Raw genomic sequence first — 12,478 nt, 5'->3', positions numbered from 1 at the left:
CATAAAGTGCCATAAATGGGGTCATTTTTGTTGCTGTATGAAAGGAAGTGTTATACCACCATTCAGCCAGAGGCAACCATTTGACCCATTGTGTCTGTTTATCAGATACAAAGCAACGAAGATATCCTTCCAAACATTTGTTTACTATCTCAGTTTGCCCATCAGATTGAGGATGATAAGATGAGCTATGAGCTAACTGAGTACCAAGACAAGAAAATAATTCTGTCCAAAAATTTCCAGTGAAAATGGGATCTCTGTCACTTACAATAATCTTTGGGTTTCCATGTAGCTTTTGAATTGTTTCCATAAATGCAGTAGAAACTGTACTGGCTTTAAATGGATGTGATAATGCACAAAAGTGTGCATACTTGGTAAGTCTGTCAACTACCACCATGATGACACTCTTTCCCTCAGACTTGGTTAAACCTGTGATAAAATCCATTGAAACCTCCTCCCAACGTTGGCTTGGAATGGATAAAGGTTGTAATAGACCCGGTGTCTTAATTGTTTCAACTTTATTTTGTTGGCAAACCAAACATTCTGCCACAAACTTTTGAATATCTGATTTAAGGCCATCCCAAAAAAATTCCTTCTTAACCCTGTGGTAAGTTTTTAAAAATCCTGAGTGCCCTCCTAAGGGAGAAGTGTGCAATTCCATAAGAATCTTTTGTTTTAGCTGGAAATTCTTACAGAGGTATAAGCGATCTTTGTACCATAACGAATCATTTTTCCAGCTAAATGTATCAGACGTACTGGAATCTTGTTGTAGCTTTCGAATAAGTGCCCACACTTCTTCGTCATTCTTCCATTCCTCCCTTGCTTCATTTATCCAATCTGGTTGGATAATAGAAATAGCGCACAACAATGCTTCCACATCCTCATCCTTTCTTGAGAGTGCATCTGCCACCACATTTTGCTTCCCTTTTTTGTAGATGATTTCAAAGTCATAACCCAACATCTTTGTGACCCACTTTTGTTGCTCTTCAGAGGATAATCTTTGTTCTAAAAAGTATTTAAGGCTATCATGATCTGTTTTTACCTTGAAGTGTCTTCCCATTAGGTAGGGTCGCCATTTCTTAAGTGCATGGAGTATTGCCAACATTTCCTTCTCATAAATAGCTTTGCTTAAAAACTTTCCCTTGATTGGACGACTTTCAAAAGCAATGGGTCTTTCATCTTGCATTAGAACAGCACCAATTCCATTTCCTGAAGCATCACATTCCACAATAAAGGTTTTTGTGAAGTCCGGTGTAGCTAAGACCGGTGCTTGGCACATTGCCTCTTTAAGATGTTCAAAGGCCTTTGTTGCTTCCGGAGTCCATGAAAATGCATCTTTCTTCAATAATGTTGTTAGAGGTGCTGCTATTCTCCCATAATTCTTAACAAACTTGCGATAATACCCTGTCAACCCAAGAAATCCTCGCAAATGCTTTATGGATGTGGGGATTTTCCATTCCTTAATGGCTTTAATTTTGGTAGGGTCTACCTTAACTCCTTCATGAGATACAATATGACCCAAATATTCCACCTCCTGGACTCCAAAGAAACATTTGGATCTTTTTGCATATAATTGTTTCTCCTCCAATAGTTGTAGCACCCTGTCAACATGTTCAACATGATCCTTCCAAGACTTGCTGTAGATTAGTATATCATCAAAAAATACTAACACAAATTTTCTAAGGAATGGTTTGAAAATTGAATTCATCAAACCTTGAAATGTTGAAGGTGCATTGGTAAGGCCAAAAGGCATGACCAAAAATTCATAATGACCCTCATGAGTTCTAAATGCCATTTTCGGAATGTCTTCAATCTTCATTCTGATTTGATGATATCCTGAACGAAGATCCAACTTGGTGAAGTAAATTGATCCATGCAATTCATCCAGTAATTCATCAATGACAGGAATGGGGAACTTATCTTTAATAGTGAGCTTGTTGAGCTCCCTATAATCCGGACACATGCGCCATGATCCATCCTTCTTGTGCACCAATACTACTGGAGCAGAGAAAGAACTTTGACTCGGTTGAATTATACCAGCCTCTAGCATTTCTGCAACCATACGTTCAATTTCACTTTTTTGGACATAGGGATATCTGTACGGCCTGATGTTTGGAGGAACACTTCCTGGAATCAGATGAATAGCATGATCATGATCACGCATAGGTGGGAGACCTTTGGGAGTCTCAAATACCTTGGAATGATTGTCCAGGACTTTTTGGAGATCTGGAGAAATAGATGATTCTAATGTGGAAACATCTAGCGAACATAATTGTGCAATTACACCCCTTTGCTCCTTTTTTAGAAGCTTTGTCATACCATTAGAGCTGATTATCTTTCCTGGTTTCCCTGCAATACCCCTTAATTCAACTTCCTTTCCTTCCGTAGAAAATTTGATGAAAAGTTCTTGAAAATTAAAAGCTATTGTACCCAAGGATTGTAGCCATTGGACTCCTAGTACAACATCAACACCTCCCATTGGAATGGAAAGCATTGGGCTAGTCAATACATATTCTCCCATGGATAGCTTGATATTATGGCACTTTCCAGAGCAATTTATTGTTCCTCCATTTGCAATCATCACTTGACACTCTGGTGCTGGATATAGGAAGCAATTCAATTCTTTTGCTACCCTACAATGAATAAAATTGTGGGTGCTTCCTGAATCAATCAACACTATTACCTTTTTCTTCTTGATTTGTCCTTCTATCTTGATGGTTTGAGGAGTGGTAATTCCTGCCAATGCATTACAAGATATGGTCGGATTTATTTGTTCTTCATCTAGGCTTTGTTCCTGGAGTATATCCTCTTCTTTTGACCTTTCTTGCTCCTTTTCTTCTTCCTCTTCACAATCTATGTAGAATAATTTCTTCTCAGCACACTTATGACCTTTAGTGTATTTGCTATCACAACTGTAACAAAGCCCTTTTGCTCTTTTTTCTTCCAATTGTTGTGGTGTCAACCTTATAGGTTGTGGAAGACTAGGGGCAACAACACTTCCGTCTTTATAGTTGTGAGTGGTATGCTTCCTGGTTGCCATAATTTTGCTTTCCATTTTTCTTGCTAACCTGAATGCCTTCTCTAATGAATCAGGTTCCCAAAGGCGAACATCATGTTGGATATTATCCTTTAAAGACCCTATGAACACATCAATCCTATGCTCCTCTGGAATATCTTTTACCCTTATGTTCAATTTTTGGAACTCCTCAATGTGCTCCATTATTGAACCCTTTTGTTTGAGACTTATCAATTGGCTAAAAAAAGTGTTGCTTTTTGTATCCTCATAATGTGCTATCAATTCTTCCGTAAAAATTGCCCAAGTGATAAATTGTTTACGAGAGCAAAGCCATTGATACCATACAAACTGATTTGGTTCCAAATATAAAGTTGCCATACGTACCTTTTGTGTGTTTTGCACATTATTGAGATCGAAGAACTGCTCCATCTGTAATATCCATGTGGCGGGATCCTTGCCATCAAACTTCCTCATATCGATTTTTGGAATATGGTGGGTCTTCGATCCAACATTAGAGTCTATGGAATCATGATTAACATTTCTTTTTTTCACATCATGAGTTTCCTTTACAACCTTTTCACCATTAGTAAGTATTTCTTGTAGAAAATTTGTCAAATCTGTCTTCAAATCTGTCCTCAAATCTGTCTTCAGATCATCCATCTTAGCTTCCATCCCCTTTATCTTAGATTCCACGCCATTTATCTTAGCATCTGTTAGCTTTTGTGAGCGTGACATTTGTTGCACTTGTTCTTGTAATTTTGATATATCATGTAGCATTTCTTCCTCTTCTTCATGAGTCATGCTAGAGCTTTCAAGTTCCTTACTAGGTGTTTGCATTTTCTTTCCTCAGGGCATCAGTTACCGATAATAATGCTTTACTATGCCCTTTTAATTCCTTCAAACCAAGCTTATGCAGAAATAAAAAATAAAAAACTACACACCTTTTTTTAATTTGTAGAAGCCTGATATTGAATCTGATGTATCTCTGTAATTTCGAATCATCCAGTTCTAAAATTGTGACCTGTAGTAGCCTTCTATGTCCTCTTTCCAATGCCACTAGTCTGATCCAAATTGGATTCTCCAAGAAAGCGTTATGTACAATCTCCCGCAGTGACCTGATTATAGACTAGTTCAGTAGAGCGAACTTGTATGAAGTGCCACGTGTCACTGTTTCAACCTTTGACTCTGAAAATATATATAAAAGAAAACTACAGTCCGTCCTCTTTCTTTACCTTCTTACGAAATTTCAATCCGATGCTCAGAAAGAAAGTTATGACGATTTTCCCCAGGTCACCTGTTTTGAGTGTAATTCAGGAGTCTGCAAAAAGACCAACTTCTTTAGATCATATCTCCGAAAATATCGCGCGAAAAACTCCGAAATTCGGACCCAAGGTTCAGCACGATTTCTTCTCAAATGGGTTTTGTTTGCGACTTCTGAAACGTCACAGAAAAAAGTTATAACGAAAATTCCACGATGACCTGTTTGGAGCAGCGAAACCCTAGAATCCAAGGCTCCGATACCAAATGTTATGAAACCAGCTCAAGAAAAGATAGAAAAGATAGATCAACGCCTTATAATTCAGCCTCTTCGAGGGGGCAACCTCCTTTACATTACATAAATGAACAATTCTTGGATGATACAAATGACAAAACCTCCTTTATATATATAGGAGTCTAAGGAGTCACAATATAATCCAGCCGACCTAACAATAATAATATAAAGCCACAAAAATAACAATAGAGGGATTCTATGGGCACATTAATAAAAATATGGGCGCAATGGGGGCACAACAATATAAATAAGGGGTATAACTACAATAGTAATGGGGTAATCACTAGTATTATAGGGACCCAACGCATCCATTGTTGAAGGTGTAGAAAGAATGAACCTACACATTATCAAGGTCAAAATACACCCAAATCTATTGTATTAACTGCAATCTATGCCTTCAAAGCTATAAGGGTTGTCCAGAGCCACCTACAACATGTTCTCATCAACATTGTTCTTAGCCATGCACGAGGGGGTGCCTGCTTTGCTACTAGTGGTCGTAGAAGGATATTGTTGCAAAAAAAACTTTCATCCTTAATTGTACAGTTTCCTACTACTATATAACTTTTGCTTCCCAAAATTTATTAAACTAACATGAAAATCTCACTAAAATATTTATTAACAAAACAAAACAACCCAACATAAAAATGTATATTGCTAAATTATGAAAACAATCAAAACCATGTAGATAAGTTGTATAGATTAATATAAAATAAGATAACCACATACCAATCCCATCTTTTTTCTAACTAAGAAGCAAGGTGAAAGATATACACACATTTGAGCAAGAGGACAAGCCACAAAGTAGTAGAAAGATATACATGAGGTGAAAGATATACACATATCTGAACAGTAAAAAAAAGCCACAAAGTAATAGAAAAGTGAGCAGGAAGACCAGCCACAAAGTAGTAGAAAAGTGAGGCCACCTAGAGCAACAACCATTAATTTTTTTCCCATGCTCCAATGGCAAAGAGAACCGAACTGACAAATGAACCTTGAGAAATATGAAACGTGCTTGTGCTTAAAATAGGATAGTACATTTTCCCACCAAAGTAACCCGTCAAAAATAAGTTTTACACATTTCAAAACCCATCACAAAAATAGTTCATTTAAAAGTTTTAAACGTAAAATACTTTCAAAATGAACTATGACGGATACCGTCAAATTCCAACCGTGCTTGCCACAATCCAAATTATCACCTTTATTTGGCTTATCCACGCTACTTTTACTAAACCTGTAAAAATTGACCAAGAAACCAAATATGGTTTCTGAGATTATCCTTAACAATCATCTAAAACGTTACCTTTAGAATTTACTTAAGCATACAAAATGCTTACATTTTGCATATCCATGTCCTTTTTACTTAAAAATTACAAAGATGATCCATAACCATCTAACACTACTACATGTAGGGGGGTTTTAAGACAATATTTGAGTCAATTGTCTTAAATTAAGACAAAATGAAACTTGTGTATTGTCTTTAATATTGTCTCTAAGCGGGTGTCTCAAAATATAATGTCTCAAAAATTTGTCTCTATAAAGATAATATATAACAGATATTATTATTGTCTCTATAAAGACAATTTGATTTGTCTCTCTAGAGACAATTTCATTTGTGTCTCTTTAGAGACAATTACATTTTTGTCTTTTTAGAGACAATTCCATAATTCAAACTATTGTCTCTCTAGAGACAATATAAAAAGTTATTTTAAAAAAAATAAATCTCCATAATTCAAACTATTGTCTCTGTAGAGACTAAAAAAAATTATTTAAAAAAATTAAATGTCCACAATTCAAACTATTGTCTCTCTAGAGAGACTATAAAAAATTATTTAAAAAAAAATAAATGTCCATAATTCGAACTATTGTCTCTTTAGAGACAATATAAAAAATTATTTAAAAATAAATAAATGTCCATAATTCAAACTATTGTCTCTCTAGAGACAATAAAAAAATTATTTAAAAAAAAAAAAATCTGCTCAAACTATTGTCTCGAATTTGCTCCTACCAAAAATTATTTAAAAATAAATAAATCTGCTCAAACTATTGTCTCGGATTTGTTCCTGCCAATCTATCTATGTATCCATCTCTATCTACCTATCCATCCATCCATCCATTCAAATATATGCATGTCTGGATATACATATGTAAGCCTGCAGATCTATGTTTTAAAGTGTGTGCTCTCCTAAAATTTGGGATATGCATGCACATTGCATTTATAGGGTGTGCCTTGGGAAGTATGTATCATAACTATCGTTTGAGGTAACCAGCCTATACGCTTGTCTATGTTCCCCATGGTCACTCGTTAATCTATGATCTGGAACTGAGAAAACCTAGCATCTATAGTAATACTAGTCATTATATCTAATGGGAATCATACTAACCAGGAGACTAATATGTTTGAATCGTAATAAGATAGCCACATATTACTCATATGCCACTAATATAGGGTGTTATGACCTATCAATAAGCCTAACCTGAATCCAAGTATTACGGTAATTACAACACATGTATTACCATGTTCATAAGCAGATAAGAGTACTTATAATAACAGACCCAGCCTATCGCTATCTATCCCTATTCAATAAGCTTAAGTATAGCACTAACTATGGTCTAGCTAATAGATCCGTAATGATTGAGCTTTATATTCACACCTACTCCATATGTCCTAGTTGGAACCATTGTTCTCCATCTCATTTGCAAGGAGAAAAGATATATCGAACTGGTTAAAATTAAATAACAAGGACTTGACAATTACTATACAATAAATAAACCATGCTCATCCTGATTCAGGGACCAAATAAATTCCCTGGTCCATTAAATCAGAGAAACATACGCCAGAGAAAATTCAGGAAAACAAAAATATTCGATAATACAAAAAATTACAAGCTACACAGGCAGCATCCTCAAAACTGTCAGCGGTCTAGTTGCACCTCTGCTTCAGTTAGGTCTTTCTGAGCTTTCTTCCTACGATAAAATATTGGGCAGTCACGACTGCAATAAGGATAGGACATCAATGTAAGTATAAAAGAGATGGTAATTGTAAAAAAAAAAAACATCCTATTAATTAAAAACAAATACATGATCACACAAATGTTACAAAATACAACCATAATGTAAATTTAAATCATGTGATGAAAATGTAATACTTGAAATATAGCATTCAAAAACCTTGTGCAAAGAACATCTTGGTGCAGAGAGCCTTGGCACCACTGACATTGTGTCCATAGTTTACCAAAGAGAATTTATAATTCCCTCACTGACATTGATCAAATATTAGTGTCATATGATAGAAAATCTAGGTGAGAACAATAGACACAAGGCCTACTTTAAATTCTCCAAATAAAGAGTAATGGTATTAGAATACCAGCTTACCATTTGCAACTATTTTCTAATACAATTCTGCTTCTCTTCCTTTGCAATGTGAACAAAGTGTCTGATCTTCTTTGCTGCAATGGCAAGATGAAATCAGGTAACATCATGAATTTTAGTATGAAGCAACCTAACCAAACATTCTTATTATAAGAAAGCTAGACAGTTTCTTACAAGGAGAGCAGGCATGGAATCATGCAACCTCATAGATTTTTCCACATCAAAAAGATGAACCCTAGTAGCTTTCTAAAGCGCCAAACTGAAATAATAGTTACTCTCAATTGTGCACTACTATAAGCAAGGAAACCACATGCAGGACACCCTCTACTTGTATTAACTAAATAGCTGATAGGTATTTTACAACCAATACAACTGAGTTGTTTCTTGGCAAATTTCATAATTCCACTATTTGAAGGAGTTGATATGGAAAATACTTGTGTGTGACTTACCATGAAGAAGCTCCTTGCTTGCATTCTTCAAAATGGGCTCAAATATTCTCAACAGTGGCTACAGAGCAAAAGCAGGCACTAATAAAAAACACTTAGCTGGAAATAATTACTATCTATCAAGATATATTTGAAACACTGGTGAAATTTTCAAAAAGAGCATAAACTGCAAGTGATGATGCTTTGGCCTTTCACCTTTCTCAGTTGATTATCTAGATAATATTGTGGATCAATAGGGATGTTATTCTCCAGTACATAAATTGGATCCTCAGATTTCTCATATGCCTGAGCCCAAGTAAACACATTAGTCATTATATCCATAATCCCTCTGTAAATAATGCCTACAAATAAAACATAACAAAATAATTAAAATAACCATTTTTTAGTGCAATATCGAGACTTATGCTGAGCACAGAAGGGGTTAATTATTACCTTGTCACCTTTTGCAGCCTTTATGATGACATATGGAACATGATAACCCACAGTTGGAGTAGTTGCAGCATTCCTCTGTAAACCAGGGGAAACTTGGCTTTAAAACACGACATCAATTTAAAAAATACAACAATGGACTCATTGTCAATAAAAAGCAAAATATTACAAGAGCCTTTAGATGCACTGCAGTAATAAAAATAGAGAGATAGGATTGAAATGGAACTAGAAGGCATTCCACCATTCATTATACTTGTTATGAGAAGTTATTTCCAATATTTACCCTCCGCATGTGCTCAGCTAGTTCCACGTGTGCTGCCTTGACTGCATAGTCATCTCCAGTCTTTGTCAGACCCTGACTCAACAAAGAAATTGTTACCACAGGAAAACAACAATGCCATTAAGAATATGTTGATAGCCTTGATAAAGGATATGACCTGCAAACATTTGTTTCTACCGCAACTAAACAGTAATCAATTTTTCTCAGCATGATATTAAAAATGCAGATATATTATATATTGTCATGTTTTGATTCTCTTCAATTGTATAAGAGCCTCCCTTGACACTTCTTCCTCCCATTGCTAGCAGTAAATATTGGTTGAATCCCTTCCAAGTACAGAATGTAGGGAGAAGAAGCATGACAGACTTAAAAACAAAACTTCCATGGCCTCCCCCAACTAGGTATATAGTATATACTTCTAACACTTGAAACCAGGAATATGTAATAAGTGACTTTCTCGCAATGTAAATCTCCTCTTCCCCCTATCATATTTTCTCCATTTCAAAAGTAACAAATGGTCAAACAAATTTGGTCATAAACATGCAGAAGGATTCATTGTTCTCACCTTAGTTATCACCAAAAGTGACAAATCCATTCTCTTCATTAACAAGTCAGAAATAGTGTTCTTTACATACTACATTGCACTAGGTATGTCATGATCAATGAGTATGTTGTGAAGGCACTCTGTAACCAAGTTCTCACCAGTAGGAAATTGTCCCTTCACACTGTTTCAACGCTTGTTGATATGGAATATTTAAAAGATCGGGAATATTTAATAATTAAGAAGGTATCAAATAAATTATTTTTCTAAGAGCATTTTGAGCCTTCACAAACACTAAGGCCTGTCTTTGAAACAAAAAGATCAGGTTTGTCACCTTTAGTATCCATTTTTTCATAAGAATTTGGCTTTTCCCACAACAACCCAGCATATCTTTTCTTGTTGATCAACAAGTATGGGTAGTATATTTTTTCAAATTCTAGTTTAATAGGCTGCATAAAAGCGTATGTTAAATAACACACTGATTAGACGCCAAAGATGCACCAAACAGATGCAGATAAGCCACAGAAAAGCATAACTGATCGTCTTGTCCTGTGCATATTTACAAAGATCTCATGGAAGTGGAATGTCAAAAGAAGATTAGTTTTAAAAACAAAGGTGATATTAAAACATTCATCCCTACAAAAACATCATTAACAACTCTAGAGGCTTCACAGATATTTAAAATTCTTGACACTGTACCTTTGTAAATGTACCACTAATATAATCTGAGGCTTCCCTCCCTAGCGTCATGGCCTCTTCTATATTTGGTACACCAAACTGTATCATAACTAAATCTGTATCTCCATATACAACCAAGATTCAAATATAAGAATATAATATCAAGCTTTACAGTAGAAATCTTGGTTAGGATCAGATCACCCATTATGATTTCAAGAACTTGGACTATCACCAATACAACAAGTGTACTTCCTGTCATTACTGATCCAGTTCAAAGGTTACAAATGCCTTTAGTTGCTAAATAATAGCCTACCTCAGCATTGTACTGGTAATGGCTGCTTCCTCGTCTACGATTGCTCATTCCAACAACAGTCAGTGGTATGAGATATTCATAAATCACCGCGGAGTTGACGTGAAGAAAACCTTCACCAAGTCACTCTACAATCGCCTTCGCTCAATTGAATTGAAGGCCTTTCTAGATGAGGACGAGTTGTAGCGGGGATACGAATTTCCTTCTCAAATAAAACGTGCTATTGAGACTGCCTCAGCCTATGTGGCGATCTTCTCTCCTCGTTATGCTGAATCAAATTGGTGCCTAGATGAGCTCGTGCTGATGTTGGACTCAGGGGTTCCCACAATTCCAGTGTTTTACGGTGTCACGCCTGCGGAGGTTCGATGGGCACGGAGTAAATGGGGAAGATATGCTCAAGCCCTACAAAACCTCGCAGAGAAGAGAACTTCTGACCCTCAAACTAATGAAGAGAAGCCACGATTTGACTCCAAGACTATTGAAGATTGGAGAAATGCACTTTTTCGTGTTGCAAACATTAGTGGTTTCGAGCTGGAGGCGTGCAATACTGGGTGAAAACTCAACCTTCACTATCAATGATAGTATTTTATGTTTGATAAATAGACATAGACATTTGTTTCTCACTGTTATATTTATTTTCTTCTGAATAACTAGCAAGGAGCTGGAGATGGAGCTGCTAGATAAGGTGGTTAAATGTCTGTTGGAAATAGTGAAAAAGCCAGAGATGCCCGTGGCCGACTATCCAACAGGCTTGAATTTTAAGCTTCAAGATTTTGAAGAGACAGTCCTGTTGCCGCAACAGCAAAGGGGGGAATCTCAGATATTGGGGATAGTGGGGTTAGGTGGCGTAGGAAAGACAACTTTTTCAAAATATTGAAAAAAGATGAGATTTTAACCCTGTTTTTCATGTGGCCACATACCTTTTAAAATTGACAAATATATTTGGTGTAAACATGCTGAAACCTTTCCACTACTCTACTAGGATTGGAAAAGAGTATATATCAAGACTATTGCATACAGAAAAACTAGTACCAAAATGATAATGTTGATGTCACTAAGTTCTAAACATTGAAAATAGATACAATGAAAAGACAAGCGCCTAACTCAATCAATATTTCCATACTATTGAAATATATGTCCCCCAAATCTAGACTAAATGACCTAAATTCACTACCCAGTGATAGATAGAGAAATAGGTACTTTGAGGCCAAATGTTCTAAGAGAAAACTAGATGATAACATGGGTAAAAGTATGGAGAATATTGTGAACCCATATGTTAGAAAAATGAGATAGGGAAACTTGTAGTAGAATTAGTGTTGGTAATCTTCCAGTATGAATGTCACTAATAAATTTAGCTCCGATTGTACTCAAATATTTTTATAAATATCCTCCATAATATTCCAAGGAATTTAATAAAAAGTTTTGAGATTAGCACTAGTTTCAGAAATCAATTTCAAGAGACAAAATCCAATAGTCCTAAGAATAAAAAAGACAGCCCAATTACTTCCTTGTATTTGGGGATTAACACTATCTTCAGGTTGAAATAAATTTACATTTTTCCAATTTCCAAGTGAAATTTCAGATCCATGCTAGAAAATTTGTAAACTCAGATACATGTAACCAGTATGATGTTTTCACCAAAAGAGCCTAGGTTCCTTCTACAACATTCATGGAAATGAGATGAGCCATCATCTCTTTCATGGCACATTAAATAAGGAAACTAACACAATCTCATGTAAATCAAGATCTAGAATGCACCTAGACATAGGAAACTCGAGGATGAATATCTATCTTGAGTTCACACAAATGGTCGATGTATGCATTATTGTAGCTCTAAATATCCAACCTAATTTTAAATAG

General features: G+C 35.7%; 1 protein-coding gene across 1 annotated transcript; it reads left to right on the top strand.

The window, feature by feature from the left end:
* Positions 1–10,921: 10,921 nt before the first annotated feature.
* Positions 10,922–11,495, top strand: LOC149240441 (putative disease resistance protein At4g19530). The gene is made up of 2 exons (XM_089370176.1): positions 10,922–11,169; positions 11,273–11,495. The coding sequence occupies exons 1-2, from the start codon at positions 10,922–10,924 to the stop codon at positions 11,493–11,495; spliced, it is 471 nt and encodes a 156-aa protein (XP_089226302.1).
* The last annotated feature ends 983 nt before the right edge of the window (positions 11,496–12,478 follow it).

Source organism: Pinus tabuliformis, chromosome 8 (assembly GCF_031772625.1).
Source record: "Pinus tabuliformis cultivar Carrire ecotype Pingquan chromosome 8, CPIR1, whole genome shotgun sequence".
Lineage (NCBI taxonomy): Eukaryota > Viridiplantae > Streptophyta > Pinopsida > Pinales > Pinaceae > Pinus > Pinus tabuliformis.
This window is presented reverse-complemented; position numbering and strand designations above follow the sequence as displayed.